We start from the raw sequence: 18,195 nt of genomic DNA on the forward strand, positions 1-18,195 counted from the left end.
GCCCTATCTGGAGTCATCCTCAAGATCTCTGTCATGCTCAAGCCATGTGGTCATGTTTTCCTTCTTTTTACTCATCTACTTTTCCACCATAATGTCTCTATCAAAGAACTGGTTCCTTCTGAAAATATACCCAAAGTAAATAAGAGTTTCACACCCTTGCCTCTAAGGAGCACTCTGGTTACATTTCAAAACAGATCTGCAGGTTCTTTTGGTAGTCCACAATATATTCAGTCCTCTTCACCAACACTAATTCAAGGCATAAATTTTTCTGTAGTCCTTAGTCACTGTCCAACTTTCAGATGCATGGGAAGCAGCTGAAGACCATGGCTTGGATCAGGTGCACCTTGGTCTTTAAATTGCCCTCCCTGCTCCTTAGCCCTTTGGAGAGGTCCTTGACAGACTTCCCCAGTGCAACACAGCTTTTGATTTCTTGACTGCTACCACCATGAACATCGATTGTGGATCCAAATTGTGGATCCAAGTTAAATTGTTGACAACTTCAATCTTTTCTCCATATTATGATGCTGCCTCTTAGTCCTGAGGTGAAAATTTTTGTTTCTTGATGTTGAGACAGATACAACTCATACTCAAGACTCAAGTCTTTGATCTTCTGGAGTGTTTCCTATCTTCTGCAAGCAAGGTTGTATCATCAGCATAAAGCAGGTTGTTGATGATTCTTCTTCCTCCAATCCTGATGCCACATTCTTCTTATGGCCCAGCTTTTTAAATGATTTTGTTCTGCAAATGAATTGAGAGAAAGTACACAACCCGGATACACACCTTTCCTTTTAAACCAGGAAAACTCCCTTGTTCTGTTCAGCTGCTGTTTGGTCTATAGATAGGTTTCACATAAGCACAATTAAGTGCTCTGGGATTCCCAGTTTTCTCAGTGTTAGCTATAATTTATGATCCACACAAATGCCTTAGCATAATCAATAAAACACAAAGAGCTTTCTGCTATTCTCTTTCAGCCTACATCCACCTGACATCAGCAATGATATCCCTTATACCACAGCCTCTTCTGAATCGAACTTTAATTTCTGCAAGTTCCTATCTGATATTTGTTCCATTTCAGCAGTTTTCTAATAATCTTCAGCAAGATTTCACTTGCCTATGATAATAACATTGTTCAATAGTTTGCACATTATCATTGGATCATTTTAATTGAAAGTAGATTGCGACTCCCAGGCATATCCCACAAAATAGGTGGGTCACCGTAGGGGCAACTTCTAGTCAGAAATTCTCAAATTAGTAGTAAGGATCCAGACATCACCCCAGATTGTAATTTTCCTTACTCATAAATTTAAGGCATTTGGATCTTTGGGAATGGGGAACAAATATGGATCTGGGTATTTTAGGTGGGGCAATTTAAAAACTCCTCCATTTGAATATCAGAAACAATTTTATGGGAATAAGAAGACTCCTAACAATAAGAGAACAGTGATTTTAACAGCAGACTGAAGCATACTGGAGATAGGATGGTATAGGATAAGGCAAGGTTCACATTCATTGTTCACAGAGTCACCGAGTCCTAGGCAACTTGTCAGCACCCAGCAACAAGGAGCTTTGACTAAACTGCACATGGCAGAGGTGATGCTACCCAGCTTGAGAAGCTAGATCATACGCCGGACAGCTTCAGCCTTGTGAGACTTGAGGAATACCAAGAAGCAGTAGAGAGGAGTCCAGGTCTTGGCCAGCTAGGCTGAGGTAGCAGCCCAGAGTGCATGCCAGTTTATCAGGCAGTGTGGGCCTCCTTTACAGCAGATCCTTAACCCCAATTTTGTTGGTTTTGGTGTTTTCTTTCTTTTCAACCCCCAATTTTGGATGCTGTGATACAGCTCTGGGTAACTGTAACCACTGTTTTTCTCATCTGTCTATGAAGTTGTTAGTACTTATTCCATTAAAAGTGAGGAAAGGGTGCTCGCTTCGGCAGCACATATACTAAAATTGGAACGATACAGAGAAGATTAGCATGGCCCCTGCACAAGGATGACACGCAAATTCGTGAAGCATTCCATATTTTCGACCCTGAAATTAACCAGTCTGTAATGAAGGCTAACTCCTTTCACCTACAAATTTCGTCTTTGGATACAAAGCTAAGTGGATAGTCCTTACGGAGGGACTGTTTAAAAAGAGGCAGGGAGAAGAAAAGAAAAAAAAAGTGAGGAAAGGAAGCCTGGAGCAGTTAGTTACTAACTTGTTGAGCTGGGAAGGAATTTAAGCACAGGTGCCTACGTCCTACGTCCCACAGAACACACACATAAACAAGCACAGAACATACACAACTCCACATGACTGGAGTCTGGAGACTAGGGCTGCAGCCAGAGCCACAAGGCCTCTCACCATGCTAGGCCTGGGCTTCTGTCCACTGGGGAGCAGGGAAGGACACCTCTGGTGAGCATGCTCCAGCCAGGGTCTAAAGCCCGCCTGGCTGCAAACCTGATCCTCCACAGATCCCAGCAGGATTGACTGAGTCTTTACTAGCCAACAAGTCAGGAGTCCTGACCACTCTGCTTTGACTTCCAAAGACAGTGATGATTTCTACCCCTATCTGGCTATCACAAGTATAAAGCAGCAACAATAATGCTGTCTCTATCTCTGGACAGAATGAGGGACCAAAAAAAAATCAATGTAAGAGGGTCCAGGTTCACAGTCAGAGCCCCCAAACTACCATCCCCTGACATGTGGGGAGCCACAGACTGAGTTATTCTCTAGAGGGATGAAGCAGGGAATGGGGGTGAGGTGGATCACTGGAATCTTGACCTGAGAAAAGGACCGATGACTGCGGTAGAACATCAAAGTCCAAAGTCATGTGGTTTATTTGGAGATGGGGCCACAGTGGCAGGGTGGACTACGTGTCCGAGTCCTCAGGAATGGCAGCTGTGATGATGAGTGAGGGCTCCATGACACCTGGGCCAGCAAAGTTCTCATCTGCACACAGTCTCTGGCCAGGGAGCTGGGAGGCCAAGCCACCCTGGGCCAGGGACTCCACGATCACCTCGGCTGAGCCCACCTCCAAATCGGCGGGTGGCTGGAGAGCCACCACCACCATCTTCTCGTCCTCAATTATCAGGTTCCGGAGTTTCCGCTGCCGCGGGTTATAGTTCTCCACTCGGTCATGGATCTCCATGTGTCTCCGAAGGTGAGCCTGAGATAGAGAATGCAGGAGCTCAGGGCTAGGGGTGGAGGGAGTGTCGGGCTGGAGGAAGAAGGGTCTGAGGTAGAAGGAGCTCAGGGCTGGTGGGTCTGGGCTGAAGGGGGGTTCTGAGGGCTGGAATTGGGGAGCCTGAGAGGCTTCAGGGAGCTTGGGCTCCGTCCTCCATCTCACCTGCCGAGTGAACTTGTAGCCACACTCTGTGCACTCGAACTTCCTCACTCCTTTGTGCCTCCTGACATGCACACGCAGCTGCTCCACGGCTGCAGGAGGAAAAGTAGGGTGAGGAGCCTCCAGATAAGGGCAGTGGGCCAGGAGCAGGCCCTTAAAGACTGATTACTGGGAGCCCCAAGGCTCATGGGGAAACAGGTAGAAAGCAAGGTGGCTGAGGAGGATTTCTCTGCCAGTCCTGGGCACCCACTGCTGTACGGAACCTGGCCAGGGCTCCCCAGTGCCACCCTGAAATCACTACCGTACTGGGAGCCCACCTCCACTTTGGTGAAAGCAGCTCTACTCTCCACTGCTCAACCATAAAATGCTAAAAGGCCCCACCAGCAGAGTTATAGTCCTGAGAATGTTTTTGAAAATCAGTACTGTGACCCATCTCTCCTTTGAAGCCTTTTACCTCACACCAGCAGGAAATGCAGGTGACCCAGACCTCCCCTTGGAAAAGACAAAGCAATGATCAGCAGCCCAGGTACCTTTGAAGGTTTTCCCACAGATCTGGCAGAAGTGAGGCCGGCCCTCCTGGTGGCGACTGGCGACGTGTCGCAGGAGTGGCCCCTTCTCGGTGAAGCGCTGCTCACAAAACTCACAGCTGAAGGGCCTCTCGCCAGTGTGGGTACGGTTGTGCTTGTCCAGGCTGGCTGCAAGGACAAGTGAGGGCTCAGCTGCCTGGCTGGCACTGGGGCCCAGCAGTAGCAGGGCAGAGCCAGTCTCACCTTGGGTTCGGAAGGTCTTGCCACAGAGGTGGCACTGGAAGGGCTTCTCCCCTGTGTGCGTGCGTAAGTGCATGTTGAGGTTGGCCTTCTGGGTGAAGGCATGGCTGCAGAACTCACAGACATAGGGCCTCTCATTCCTGTTCAGGCAGGAACACAGGGCAGACATGTCACCGAGGCAAGCTGCTCCTGCACCCTTGCCAGACCCAATCTATGTCCTATCGAGGCCCCACCCACCTCCATCTTTACAAAGCCAAGAATCACAGGACACTAGGAGGCCGAGGTCCAGGAGGCAAAACCGAGGATCACAAATTTGTCCATGGAGACACAGAAACCCCCTCCTACTCTGCCTAGCAAGCTCTTCCTCTTCTCTAGTTTGTGTCCTAAGAAGGAAGCAGGCTCTAGATATGGGGATAAGGGCACACTTTGATCTCAGGTGAATATCCGAGTACTGCCTTGCCAGCCAGCCAGCAGCTGGCCCAGGAGCTGGAGAGGAAGACAGCCCACACCTGTGCTTGGCCTTGATGTGCATCTGCAGACCGTTGCGGCTGGAGGCCCTGTGCCCACACTCCTCGCACACGAACAGCTTCTCACCACGATGCTTGAAGGCCTCATGCAGCTGTAGCTCTGTTCTCGACAAGAAGCACTTGGCACAGGTGGGACACTGCTGGGCAGAGGGGGCAGTGAGGACAAGGCAGGGCTCCCATTCCTCTCCACCACCCACACAGCAGCTGCCAGCCAGCCAGCCACTGTATCCATGGTTCTAGCCACCTCACCCCTCCAGTCTTTAGCATCAGAGCAAGCCTGACCCTGGTATCACGTGGCACTTACGGCATGGGGTTTAGGAGCTCCATGCAGCTTGATCATGTGGCTCTGCAAGTCCTTCTTTTGCATGAACTGCTGGGAGCAGGAGGAACACTAGAAAATAGGTCCTCAGTCACCTCAAGGCAATGACAGAGGCCTGGCCACCCAAGCCATCAGGGCAGGAACAGGTGGGCAGGGCCCCAGATGCAGGGAGGCTCATCTGTCTGGGGTGAAGAAGGGGCCAGGGGCATAGTTCTCAGTGAGGCTAGAAAGAAAGAGACTAAAAAGGATGTCAGGGAAAGTGTGACACCACCCTCACAAAGAGCTCAGCAAGAGGGGTCCTGGGGCTGCACCTCTCCATCCACACCCTACAGGGAGGGCCTGAGCCTGACCTTGTAGGGCATCTCCCCTGTGTGGGACACCATGTGCACTCGCAGCTCCATCCTCCGACGGAAGGTCTCTTGGCACACAGAGCACGTGAAGACCTGGCAGTGTGAAGGGCAAGCAGGGCCGGCATCAGGGGGGGGCCTCTGCCCATGGCGGCAGCCTCTGCCCGGGTTTCCACTTGCTGCTGGGAGGAGTTTGCCTGGGGGAGGTGTGACGCTCGGGTGGGAGAGGGCAACACATAACCAGCCTGCCCTGACCACCACCAGGGACCGCAAACCCAGCACAGCAGGCCTTTCTCCTGCCAAGCAGGCCTCTGGGGAAGGGAAGGTGTGGTTTTGATGAGTACTGCCATCTGTGGCTGGTGATGGGGCAGGAGAGGAACCCAGCCAGGAGCCTTACAGCAGCTGCTCCCTGTGTATACACACTCTTTCTCCAAAGCCCAAAGAGGAGTGGACACACCCACAGTCTGCAGGAGCCCCTCCTCTTGGGCTTGTCCTTGTAAAGCAGGCCCTGGACCATATAGCATCTGAGAACACTGGGGCTCTCCTGAGTCCACAGCCCTACCCCAAATGGAGCTCTCAGGCCAGCATGCCCACCCACCCACAGGGCCTGGGCCAGCTCCAAGTACCTGTTCTGAGCGGTTCATACAGTTCCGGGCTTCATGCTCCAGGAGGTTCTCCTTCCGGAAGTAACACTTCCCACATTTGGGACATTCAAAGGGTTTCTCTCCAGTATGCTTCCTGCCAAGAGTAGCCATGGAAGGTTGGGGGCTGAAGAGGCCTATGGCCTCTCCCCGCCTCCCCTAGTGCCCCAGGGCTAACCAGAAGACAGGAGAAGGGCTGTCATGAGACCAGCCCAGCCTCACCATGGGGCTCAGTCTGATCCCAGAAAGCCCCAGGCAGGGCAGGCCCCTTCATCTAGGCTGAGACATCTGCTGCAGGGTAAACCCAGAATGCCTGTGCAGTGGAGATCCTGCAGGACTACAGCATAGAGCAGGCCTCAAGCTCACCTCCTTAGCCTCACCAAGCTGCCACCATCACCACCCTGACCACAACAGAGGCTGAGAGTGATGCAGCATGCTCTTCAGAAGCAGAAACAACCCTGGAGTCCTAATGACCTGGAGAAACAATTCAGTCACCCTGGAACTTCATGGGCTCCATCCACCTTCAAGATATTGACTTCACCTCCTCTGACAACTTAGGTGTGGCTTTGAGTCTCCAGCCTGGTCACACTGCTTCCACTCCTGGCCTGGTCTGAACATAGTGGTTACAAGGTTCAAGTCACAGTGCATCCCTTGGCTGCTCGAAACTCTGCAGTTACTCTGTCACGCTGGGAAGGACCCACAGGTGCTCTGTCATCTACTCTGGCGTGTGGGGTTCCCAGCTTTAGTTCCAATGCAGCAGCCTGGCTCCAACCTCAAGGCCTTTGGGGCTTTCACTCAACTACCTTTCTCATCCTCAAGTCTCTGCTCCAATCTCACTTCTCCGTGAGTCTACACAAGAGCATCTCTATTTAAAACTGCAAGCAAGAAAGGAAAAGCAATTTGCTCTCTACACTTTAACTCAAATCACAATAAAAAATTTTTAAATGAAAAATAAATTTGCAACCACACCCACCCTGAACCCTCCAGCCTGAAGCACTGCACACTTTTTTCCTCTAGTGCTTCTCATGTTCCATATACTGTAGTTTCCTCAATGGCCACATCTGTTACGTGCATTGCCCTGCTAGGAAGTAACTCAAGAGAACTCTGAGTTCACTAAAGTGTCCTGAATGCCCAGAGAATCTTGATGGTGTGTAGAATGAAGAAAAGTTTAAATGACCCTTAATCTCAGGGTTCTTTCATAAGCAGCACATATATAGCACCTACCAACCTGTCAGAGGCCAAACACCTTGCTCATTCATGCTGCCATGTCACCTGTCCTTGTCATCATGCTTCCCTTCCAGTCAGGTCCTAAGTCCAAAATAAGGATAAGAGCAGTGCTGTGCACCAGAGCTTCATGCTGGCGGGGCACCTGCAGAGCTCAGGCAGCAGCACTCAGACTGCCCCAAGCTTCCTCCCACACTGGGATGTTCTCAAAACTCCTCTTGGTGGCAAACATCCTAGAAGAAAGTAGAGGGACACAGGGCACTGCAGCTCCAGCAGCAGACTTTTATAACCTTTTAAATGTGTGCCTCACTTGACATGTTCAAGAAAAAGCCCTGTGGGGAAACAGTGAGGTCATGGGCTAGGGTACTGAAACGCATGTCCTTTAACGTGCCACCCCGGTGGCTCCATAAACATGGGAGTAACATGTTCCAGAGAATTCAATAGTGATGAAAATACTCCAAGTCCACACTGGCCAAGCGGCTGTTGAGCATTTGAAATGCAGCCAGTATGTCCTGAGGAACAGAACTTTTATTTACTAAGTTAAAACTGCCACATGTTGCCACCTATTGCCTTCCTGGACACTGTAACTTGGACGTATGGTCTTTTTTACAAGCCACTGACCTGTGAGTGTGCGCCTGCACACTCTGCTCGGGGGCAGCTGCAGTGAAGGGAGTCGTGACATTCTCTAGGGAGGAAGGAAGCTCAGGGCAGTCTGCATTTTACCTGGCTTCTCCTGCGCGTTCTCTGAGCATGAGACTCAGGTGAAGACCAACATTTCTTCAGAAACATGGATAGTACCCACCCTAAAGATCAGCATCTTGGCCTAAAGCCCAACTACTCAGTTTTAAAGACAATGAAGGTCAGAACTCAGAGCCACACACTCCTCTCACCTCGTGGCAGAAGCCAGCTGGGTGTCAAAGTGCACAGAGGGTGAAACAAGATGCCCACAAACCTATCCCTAACCACAGGGTTGTAGTCAGAAGCAAGCAGTGGAAGGACTCTAACTAGATTGAGTCCTTGGTCCCTAACAAGTAGAGATGACCCAAAGCCAGCATTCAGTGGGTGTGAGAAGGAGTTGTGGGCACACACAGCCTATGAGTGGGGTGTGCAGACCCTTCCCCCAAAAAGCAAATGCAAAAAAGGAACAGAAAAGGAGAGTGTTTACCTGTTGTGGACTTTCAGATAGTATTTGCTGAGGAACTTTTTGTGACAAGTGGGGCATTCGACTGGTCCCACTGTACCTCTTCTATTCTCCATGGGCTCGGCCACCAGGGAGCCTAAGCCCAGGGCCGGCTCAGCTGCACAGGCCTTTGTGATTACATCGGACTTCGTCTTAGCAGACACAGTCTCAGGCTCAGACACGTAATCACCTTCCCCATCATCCTCCACTTGGACCACCACTTCCCACTACAGCAAAGAGGCAGCAGGAAAAGTAAAAGTCACCACCAAAATCAGCTCCATTTCCTTTCTAGACCCCAACCTAATATGCCCCAGAGTGTCCTCAACAGTGACCTTCAAGGTCCCAAGGAAGGCAAGGGGGAAGTGGGAGCCTGAGGAACTACCTGGGCCCCTGACGCAGCGCACTGCATCACAGGACACGAGGCACCATGGACAGCTCTCACCTGAAGCTACAGACATGGCCACAAGAGCTCTGTCCTAGGTGTGGAAAAAGTCTTTTGTCCCAAACCCATGTAATAAAGGCTACTCCTTGGAGACCAGGGTTATGCCAGAAAAGTGTGTCTCCCCCCAATGTCTAGCACCCTGTTCCTAGAACCCTGGGCACAGGTACCTCGTGACTCCCACCCTGCAGCTGGGCACCTTCAGCCTCGAAAGGTCTTGGGGGCACTTTGCAGTCCTCAGGCTCCTTGTCCTCTGGGGATCCAAGCTTCAGGGTCTGCTTGACATTCCCACGGAGGAAGGAAGGGCTTTCATTCTGAGCAGAAGGACCCAGCAAGGGCTTCTGAGCACTGTGACTGTTGCTGGGCTCCTGGCCCCTGGGGGCCTCACCCATTGTCTTTCCAACTTCCTCTTCCTCCAAGTCTGCTGCTGACTCCTTGAGGCAGCTGCTCTCACCTGGGGAGGCAGGTTTCTCCAACCCACCTTGGCCATTCGGGGCCTGTCCCCCTGAGTTTGGGGGCTCAAAGCTCTGGCACAGTTCCACAGCCTCTGGCACTCGCAACTCCCTGGCTGCCTGGAGCACCTGATCTCGGTTCCCCGAGGTGAGGGCAAGGTGTCCAGTGTAGAAAAAGTCGAGCAGGAGGCCAAAGATCTCAGCGAAGCCAGCAGGGAGGACAACACTGCCCCCTGAGCCATCCCCATAGAGGCTCTGGAAAAAGTGGCTGCAGCAGGCCAGAACACTCCAGTGGGCTTTGAACACGAGGCCTCCTACATCCAGGGTGGCGTCGCAATACTGGCCCTTCTCTCGCTGCTTGTTAAGCTCCTGCAGGACCCTGACGCTGTGCTGCACGAAGGAGCCATCCATGGTCTGGAGCGGTGGAAGAGACACCTGGGTGGCAAAGCAGAGGAAAAAGCCCCTGGGTGAGAGATAAGAGAGAGAAGCAGTTTGCTTTGCTCAAATATTCAACAGAGGGCAGGCTGGGGTCAAGGTTAGAGGATGGACGCTGAGGACAGTGACTGACCGCCTCCCGGGTTATGAGTGACAAGTGAGCGGCCCGTGGTCGGACTAGCCAGAGAAGACAGGTGGTGAGGGGCTCAGGGAAGGCATGGAGGGGAAAAGAGCGAGGGTCATAAAGAGGGAATGCTTAGAGGAATCTGAGTTTGGGAAGACGAGGAGCAGGACTGGCAGGAGAGCACCAGCAGGGGGAAGTGGGGAAGCGGTCAGGTGAGATGAAGCCACGCTGCGCCTACAGGTTCTGAGTGGTCAGAAGGAAGGCGCCAGTCACACGCTTGTTAGCGGTCGCAATGGCCCTCTTCCTTTCGCCCTCACCCTGTGCCCTTCTCACCTGCGCGGTACCACCCGTGTCGCCGCCACAACACAACCACAGGGACGGAACACCCCCGCCCGACCGCGCACAGACAGCCGCTAGAGCCTGCGCCGGATGTGACGTCAGGGAGCGCCGGCAGGGAGGGGCGACTCGGCCGCGTAAGACCTCTAGATCCCGCCCCTGAGAGCGAGGGTCAGCCAATAGAGAGCAGAAAGGGGCGGGGGCACGCAGCTCTACGCTCCAGAGCCCCGCCTGCTGTGGTTGCCTAGGAACACCAAGCCGCCCTGAAGGGTTTTTCTGGGCTTGATGTGGGTATTTTTATATTGGCTGTTGGTCCCTCTGCATCGCACTTAGACTTGACGCGACACCTTACTCCATCTACCCAGACAGAAAACGCAGCCAAGACCCAGCTACACATTTCATCTCTTTTTTGGAAGCAGGAGTGGCATACATTGCCTAAACAACATGTCTCTGGAAACTCTAGGAACTTTGAAAAATGTCGATAGTTCTATAGAAAGGCTTCAGAGCTTTTGTTCATAGGGTAGCTATGAGTCGTGCTCGACTCGAAGGCAATCAACAACAAGAAGAATTATGTGAAAACGGGATGTGGGTGTGTGGTGTATATTTATGTTCCGTTAAGTCCACTGCACCCTATGCATAATAGCTCTGAACCCTGCCCTATTTGACACACCTACCTCCATTATCCAGTTATTATGTCATTGGGACATATCATCGGAGCTCTGGTGGCCTAGTGGCAAGAAGCTATGCTGCAATTCCAAAGGCACGTGGTTCAACGCCACCAGCTGCTTCATAGGATGATGGGAAATCTTTTCGCAGTGCAATTAACTGCCTCTGAAAACCTGCTGGAGGGTGAGTTATGGGTCTACAGTACACAACATGTCAGTTCATGTCATCCAAGGTCTGCCTTTCTTGCACTGTCCCTCCACCCTTCCAAGCATCCCTCCCGGCCACATCCTACATTCACGAGGCAAAGGAAAATCAACACAAAAATCTGTCTACATAAGGCTGATTTCTGTGAGGCCAGAGTCCAGTCTTCCCAATCCCACCCCCCTTCTGACAACGGGCCTTTCCTTCCACAGTACTGTTCTGCTGTGTTTGCAATGCCACACATAACTCAGAGACCATATTATCTTTTTTTAATCAGGTATATTAGAGAAGTAATGAATTAACAAGTCAGGATCAGGAGTCACTCGGAAGGCAGCCCTTGAGCCCAGAGAGCTCATTTGCTATGCCACAGGCAGGCCTGTCTACCAGCCCCTGGTGCCTTCAGACTGGATTCTGCCCTGGTGCAGCAAGTGTTGCAAAGCTTTTTAAGTTTCCCAATAAATGTTTAATTTTATCACTCTCACCAGAAAGCCTCCTCCATAAAGATGTTCAGTGGGTCAATACACCACTGGAGCTGCATTGCTCCAGGAGCCCAGAAATTCCATGTACCATACTAGTCTTCTGATTCTGCTGCCACTATTTCTCTGTTGCTGCTTTTTGCTATCTCTTACCAACTTCGCTATGACAGCTCTCTTCCTCCATCACCTGAGTTTAGAAAGTTCTCGACATGGGGATTTGGATCCAAAGGTTCCACACCTGACTGCCCATCTTGTGGTTTGTAATCCCCGTCTGCTCTGGCATTGGCCTGTTGTTACTGTTAGGTACTACCAAGTTGAAATTGACTCATAACTAATCGTCCAGTGAGATTTCTTGGGCAGCAAACTGAAGGAGAATTGATTGCTTATTTTTCTCCTGTGGAGCAGGTGGTGAATTAGAACCACGTATCTTTGGTTTGGCAGTACAACTCTTGACCACTAAGCCTCCAGAGCCTAGCAGAATACTAAAACTGACCAATCACCTCATTAGATTTCCATGCACCTTATTTGCATGTGTTCTCTCCACAGAGTCTCCTTGCACCTTATTTACATTATTAGTGGCTGTCTAATCTCATTGGTGAACCACAAGCACCTTATTTGCTGAGGCTCCATCTGACATACATTGGGCATGTTGAGAAGAGGGTCCAACCCTTGGAGAGGGACATTTTGTTTGGGAGGGTGGACAAGATTGATTCAGTAACTGGAGTAATGTGAGTAGGTGTGTCGGAGACAGTAAAGTTGGCTCAGGTTAGAACAGGGGTCAGAGCTGTTATATATAGGGTCACTATGAGTCATAAGCAACTTGACGGCACATAAAAACAACAAACCACAACCCAGTCACTGTGTGGGACATACAAGATCATGCATGATTAAAACAGTCTTTTTAAGTAATAGACTACACCAAAGGCCACTCGCTATTTTATAGAGCCATGCTTCTTCATTTGGAGAATAATTTGCCCCCTCAACCATCTTACCAGTTCAGAATAGCCGTTAACAACTCATGATGGCAGGGCGTTCTGGTGGCCTGGGGCAAAGAAGCTGCACTGCAATCCCGAAGGTGTGCGGTTTGAATCCATCAGATGCTCTGCTGGAGAAGGAGGGGCAAACTCCTCCTGTGCCAGTCTTATCTGATTCAAACGGTACACTAAAGTAAACTAAAATATAAAAATTCAATCAAATTTAACAAAACAGCAAGCAACAAATGCTGGCGAGGTTGTGGAGAAACTGGAACCTTTATTCACTGCTGGTAGGAGTGTAAAATGGTGCAACCACTGTGGAAGGCAGTGTGGCACTTTCTCAAAAGGTTGCGAATAGAAATACCATTTGACCCAGCAATTCCACTACTGGAAATATACCCCAAAGAGACCATAACTGCCACCCAAGGAGATATATGCATATGCGTGTTTATCGCAGCTTTGCTCACAATAGAAAGGAGTTGGAAACAACCTAAGTGCCCATCAACAAATGAATAGATAGAGAAACTGTGGTATATTCACACAATGGAATACTATGCTGCATTGAAAAACAAGGAGCTCATGAAATATTATTCAAAATGGGTGACCCTGGAGGACATTATGCTGAGTGAAGTATCACAGTCACAAAAGGACAAATACTGCATGGTACCACTGTTGTAAAACAGGACTGACATTGGGGCTCAGGGGAGACTGAAAAAGATGGGATAAATACTGTATACTGCATTGAAACAGATGAGGAAGAAAACTGTTTAAAAGGGATATGTGATTAGGTATTTTTGTCATGATGGGAGTCCAGAACGAAGGCTGCATAGTGGAGTGGACCTGGGAGTCGTTATTGTTGTTATGTGCCGTCGAGTCATTTGTGACTCATAGCGACCCTATGTACAACAGCCCTAAACCCTGCTCTATCCTGTGCCAATCGCACTGTCTCTGACACACCCATCCCGAGTACCCCAGTCACTGAATCAATCCACCTCATAGAGGGTCTTCCCCTCCTGCGCTGTCACTCCACTCTACCCAGTATGATGTCCCTCTCTAAAGACCTGTCTCTCCTTACAGCATGTCCAAAGTATGTCAGAGGAAGCCCCAGAATCCTTGCCTCCAAGGAGCAGCCTGGTTTAATCCTCTCTACGATGAATCTGTTTGTTTTCTTGGCAGTCCATGGTACTCTCAATACTCTTCTCCAGCACCACAGCTCAAAGGCATCAATTCTCCTTCTATCCTCCCTAGTCATTGTCCAACTCTCTGATGCGTAACAAGTGATTGCAAAAACCATGGCCTGTATCAGGCGCACCTTAGTCTCCAGAGAGACACTGTTGCTCTTCAGTATTTTGGAGAGGTCCCTAACCGCAGACTTTCCCATCGCAATACGTTTTTTTATTTCCTGGCTACTGGTGCCAAGAGTGTTGACCGTGGAGCCGAGCAAACTGAAGTTGTGAACAATCTCAATCTCTTCGCCATCCATCCTGATGCTACCGATCGGTCCAGTGGTGAGAATTTTTGTCTTCTTAACATTGAGCCTCAGTCCATATTGAAGGCTGCAGTCCTTGACGCTCTGCAGTAAGTGCATGAGGTCCTCCTCAGTTTCAGCGAGCAAGGCTGTGTCATCTGCATAACGCAAATTGTTGATAGATCGTCCACCAATCCTAACGCCACGCCTCTCCTCATAGAGCCCAGCCTCTCGAATAATCTGCTCTGCATACAGGCTGAAAAGGTATGGAGACAGGACACATCCCTGACGTACACCCTTCCCAATTTTGAACCATGCAGTGTTGCCCTGCTCTGTTCTGACGACTGCCTCTTGGTCCAAGTATAGGATTCGCATTAGCATGATTAAATGTACTAGGATTCCCATTCTTCTCAGAGTCAGCCACAGTTTGTTATGATCCACGACCTGGGGGTAGGAATTGTAAAACAATGAAAGAATTTTTCTTTTTCTTTTCCAAAAGGGGAGTGTACTGGGAGGGGGAGGGCTGGGAGGGAAGAAAAGTGCATCATTGAATGAATGGAAATCCAAAGTCTCTGTAAATTTTCATTGAAATAATAATAAAAAAATTTAAAAAAAGAACAAACAACTCAGGATGGCAAAATTTCCTCAAGGTAAGCTCACTCAGATGCCAACTATTGAGGTCTGCTGCAGGTGTCCACCTAATCTGGTCAGGTTTTCCAAAAGTCATCTCAGCTTCACCCTTTTTGGTGTCTGATAAAATTTAACTGAGGGAATATTATTCTTTTGCTCTGAGTGTTAAAAGATTATCAGCACAGCAAAACCTATATGGGATTTTATTCAATTTGACCACTGTGTTCAGCCTAGCAGTACCCCTCACTAAAGTTATACGTTTACAGTTACAGCTTCTACAAATACTGATTTTTACAGTCACAACCTGGTTAGCAACACTCATAGCTGAACTATATAATCAGCATTCTCCCCAACCCTCTCTTCTCCAGATCCACTAGGAAGAAAAAACTCCTTCATGGGTATTTTCCCTTGTCTTCTCTCATTTTGAATATAAATATTTTCACAAAACCATGTAAACAAGTCCTTTTATGCTTTTATCTCCACTCCTCCCCATTTTAAACCAGCCAGTTTCTAAATTGTTTCTGTCAAGGGAGTTCTGATAGTATGGTGCATAATGTATCAGGCTGCAATGTGAGAGACTGGCAGTCTCCTCCCAAAGTGATTTACAGCCTCGGGAATTCAGGAGAGGGTTATTATGAGTCAGATTTCACTCCATGGCAGTGGGTTTGGTATTTTTGGTTTATCAAGCCAATACGCTGAAGACAAAGAATGTTCATTTTTGTTTGTCATTCTAACGTTTTATTGAGGTTTTGGTGAAAATATACACAGTAGGTTAGACACTCATTTGACAATTTCCACACAAATTGTTCAGTAATATTAGTCAAATTTATCACAATGTGTCAATATTCAATCAGTGTTCCATTTTTTCCCCACTCTAGTACTCTCATTTCCATGCCTCTTTTTATTCTCATCTTTTACATAATTGTTGACTTTCTGGTCTTATACTGATCATTTTTAAGTGAGAAACTGATCTTACAAGAAGTTATTCTCCTCTATTTCAAGAATAGGTGGTCTTCATTATTGTAGAAGAGTATAAGGGTTTGGGAGGGGTGGGAGAGGCTGGAAGCAGAGGGATGTGGATGTGCAGGGGAAGTGGGGATTAATCATTGGGTTGTAAAATTTGAAAGGTGGGAGGGTGAGGGAAATGGAAAGAATTTGTTTGAATTTGTATTAGAATTTTGTAAATAAGCTAGTGAAAAGAAGAAAGTGAACTTGGGGAGGGGGAAAGGAGGGAGAGAGGGTAAAATTTGCAACAGTAAATGAATGAAAATCTAACTTCTGTAAACTTTTGTTAAAATGACAATTAAAATAAAGAACTTTTTTTTTTTAAAATTTGTGGTCTTTGGAGATAGACATGATTTTAGGTTTAAAACAGGGCTTCACACCACAACAAGATAAAGATAAAAAACCCAACTGAAAAATGGGCAGAGGATATGAATAGACACTTCACCAAAGAAGACATTCAGATGGCCACCAAGCACATGAAGAAATGTTCAAAATCCCTAGCTCTAAGAGAGATGCAAATCAAAACAACTACGAGATATCATCTTTCCCCAGTAAGAATAGCAAAATTTAACAGGACAGCAAACAACAAATGCTGGCGAGGTGTGGAGAAACTGGAACCCTTATTCACTATTGGTGGGAGTGTAAAATGGTGCAACCACTACAGAAGGTGGTACGGCGCTTTCGCAAAAGGTTGCAAATAGAAATGCCATTTGACCCAGCAATTTCAGTTCTGGGAATTTACCCTAAAGAAACCACAACTGCCACCCAAGCAGATAAATGCACACCCATGTTTATTGCGGCTTTGTTCACAGTAGCAAAGAGCTGGAAACAAACCAAGTGCACATCAACAAATGAATGGATAGAGAAGCTCTGGTATATTCACACAATAGGATACTATGCTGCATTGAAAAACAAGGAACTCATGAAATACTATGCTAAGTGGATGACCCTAGATGACATTATACTGAGTGAAATATCTCAGTCACAAAAGGACAAATATTGCATAGGGCCACTATTGTAAAATAAGACTGGCGTTGGGGTTGACGGAAGGCAGAGAAGAAGGGGAGGAATGATGTATACTGCATTGCAGCAGATGAGGGAGAGAGAACTGTTTAAAAGGGATCTAGGATTAGGTATTATTGTCATGACAGGATTCTTGAAGGTTTTACAGTGTAGTGGGCTTGCGGGGAGGGATTGCATGGCAATGAAAGAGTTTTTCCTTTAATCATCAAGGAGAAAAGTGAATTGGGGGGAGGGGGTGGGCAGGGAGAAAAGAGAAACAATGAATATCTGTAAATACTAAGTCACTGTAAACTTTCATTAAAATTAATTAAAAAAAAAGCAATACCAAACATTTAAAACACACACACACAGAAAAAAATAAAAAAACACCCCCAAAAACCAGGGCTTCAAACTGGTTCAGTCATGGCCAATGAAATGAATGGATCAAAATCTCAAAAATTTGAATGTAGGTGTGGTAATTGGAACAGGAAAAATTATGGATTGGAGTTCTAAAATGGGAGACTTACTTAGAAGAATTGGAGTGATTCATTTCAAGGGCTTGATGTGGGAGACTAGGTTACCACAGGGTTACAGAGATTCCTTGAAAATAAGGATGGTCTCACATACTTTGTACATGTTATCAGAAGGAGCAACTCCCAGAAGAAAGACATCATGCACCTCAATGAGATAGATTAATGTCATAGCCGCAACAATGAGTTCAAACAGGTAGCAATTGTGGGCATAACGCAGGATTAGAAAGTGTTTCATTTTTTTGTACAGACAGCCTCCATGAGTTAGTCAGTGGTAACTAACAACAACATCGTGACTCATGACCAAAGCAGTGCAGTCAGTCCGTAAGTCAAGTTGAGAATTTTGAACAGAAAACTATTGTTTCAGTCTCTTCCATTTAAGATTGGGGTACTATGTAACATGCAGGCTGCCCTTATTTTCTAGAAAGGACATTTACTTTCTAGCAGGGCATAAGCCCATGATTCCTGTTATTATTCTGGTTTAGCCATATTTTACCAATTCTGATCCGTTCTGGTTTTGATTTATCAGCTATGGATAAACCGGGAAACACTGGTTTAAAGTTTTGGTTTAAAGACTGTCTCAGGATAGGAGTCTCAACAAGTTCTCTGTCCCACTTTGTCTCGATTTTTTTTCTTTTTATTTTAAGAATTGTGGTTCTGACCTGTATTTTTCTCCTATTCTATTCAGGATCAACTATTGTGACCCCAATAAAACAGTCAGGGGTTATATTTGGGCACCACCTATTTCTCCTGGTCTCAGGGTAGATGAGTTTGTGGTTTAAGGACTTGTTTCTTCTTTGAGATTTCAGTTACTTTCTTAAGGTTTTTGGCTCCTGGCAACTAGAGACCCATACCTATCTGTAGCTGTTAAGTTGACCAAGTTAAAAGAACAAAAAGTAAAGAATGTCATCAGGGGAAAAAGACACTCTTCTCTAAAGCAAGACAAAACAAACACTCTGTCTTATTGTTGTGTGTGTGCAAAGCCATTTTCTCTTGCCAGTGCTGTCTTCTGATAAAGATGTAGTTATGAAAACAGAAAAGGTCAATAGAGAGAAAAAAACAAAACAGTAAAAAACATCTTGGGGAGGAACCCAAAAAAGTTTTTAAAAATTTAAAAGGGGAAAATA

At 47.6% G+C, this 18,195-nt stretch overlaps 1 protein-coding gene across 1 annotated transcript; it reads right to left on the reverse strand.

Moving 5' to 3' along the window:
* Positions 1-2,799: 2,799 nt before the first annotated feature.
* Positions 2,800-9,664, reverse strand: ZBTB48 (zinc finger and BTB domain containing 48). Its single transcript, XM_006885789.1, has 10 exons — positions 8,940-9,664; positions 8,316-8,557; positions 5,912-6,023; positions 5,289-5,381; positions 4,924-5,010; positions 4,602-4,756; positions 4,096-4,232; positions 3,856-4,020; positions 3,329-3,417; positions 2,800-3,148 (listed from the first exon to the last, which is right to left on the reverse strand). The coding sequence occupies exons 1-10, from the start codon at positions 9,630-9,632 to the stop codon at positions 2,852-2,854; spliced, it is 2,070 nt and encodes a 689-aa protein (XP_006885851.1). The 5' UTR covers positions 9,633-9,664; the 3' UTR covers positions 2,800-2,851.
* Between the last annotated feature and the right edge of the window lie 8,531 nt (positions 9,665-18,195).

The sequence above is a fragment of the Elephantulus edwardii genome, unplaced genomic scaffold, assembly GCF_000299155.1.
Source record: "Elephantulus edwardii isolate Elephantulus edwardi_28Jun2011 unplaced genomic scaffold, EleEdw1.0 scaffold00045, whole genome shotgun sequence".
NCBI classification, from domain to species: domain Eukaryota; kingdom Metazoa; phylum Chordata; class Mammalia; order Macroscelidea; family Macroscelididae; genus Elephantulus; species Elephantulus edwardii.

Excerpts from the sequence above, each read along its gene's own strand:
- ZBTB48 (XM_006885789.1), bottom strand. The coding sequence starts at position 9,632 with ATGGATGGCTCCTTCGTGCAGCACAGCGTCAGGGTCCTGCAGGAGCTT. Across the intron at positions 5,011-5,288 it reads CAGGGGAGATGCCCTACAAG|TGTTCCTCCTGCTCCCAGCA; the intron begins GTCAGGCTCAGG and ends CCTATTTTCTAG. Across the intron at positions 4,757-4,923 it reads GAGCTCCTAAACCCCATGCC|TGTCCCACCTGTGCCAAGTG; the intron begins GTAAGTGCCACG and ends TCTGCCCAGCAG.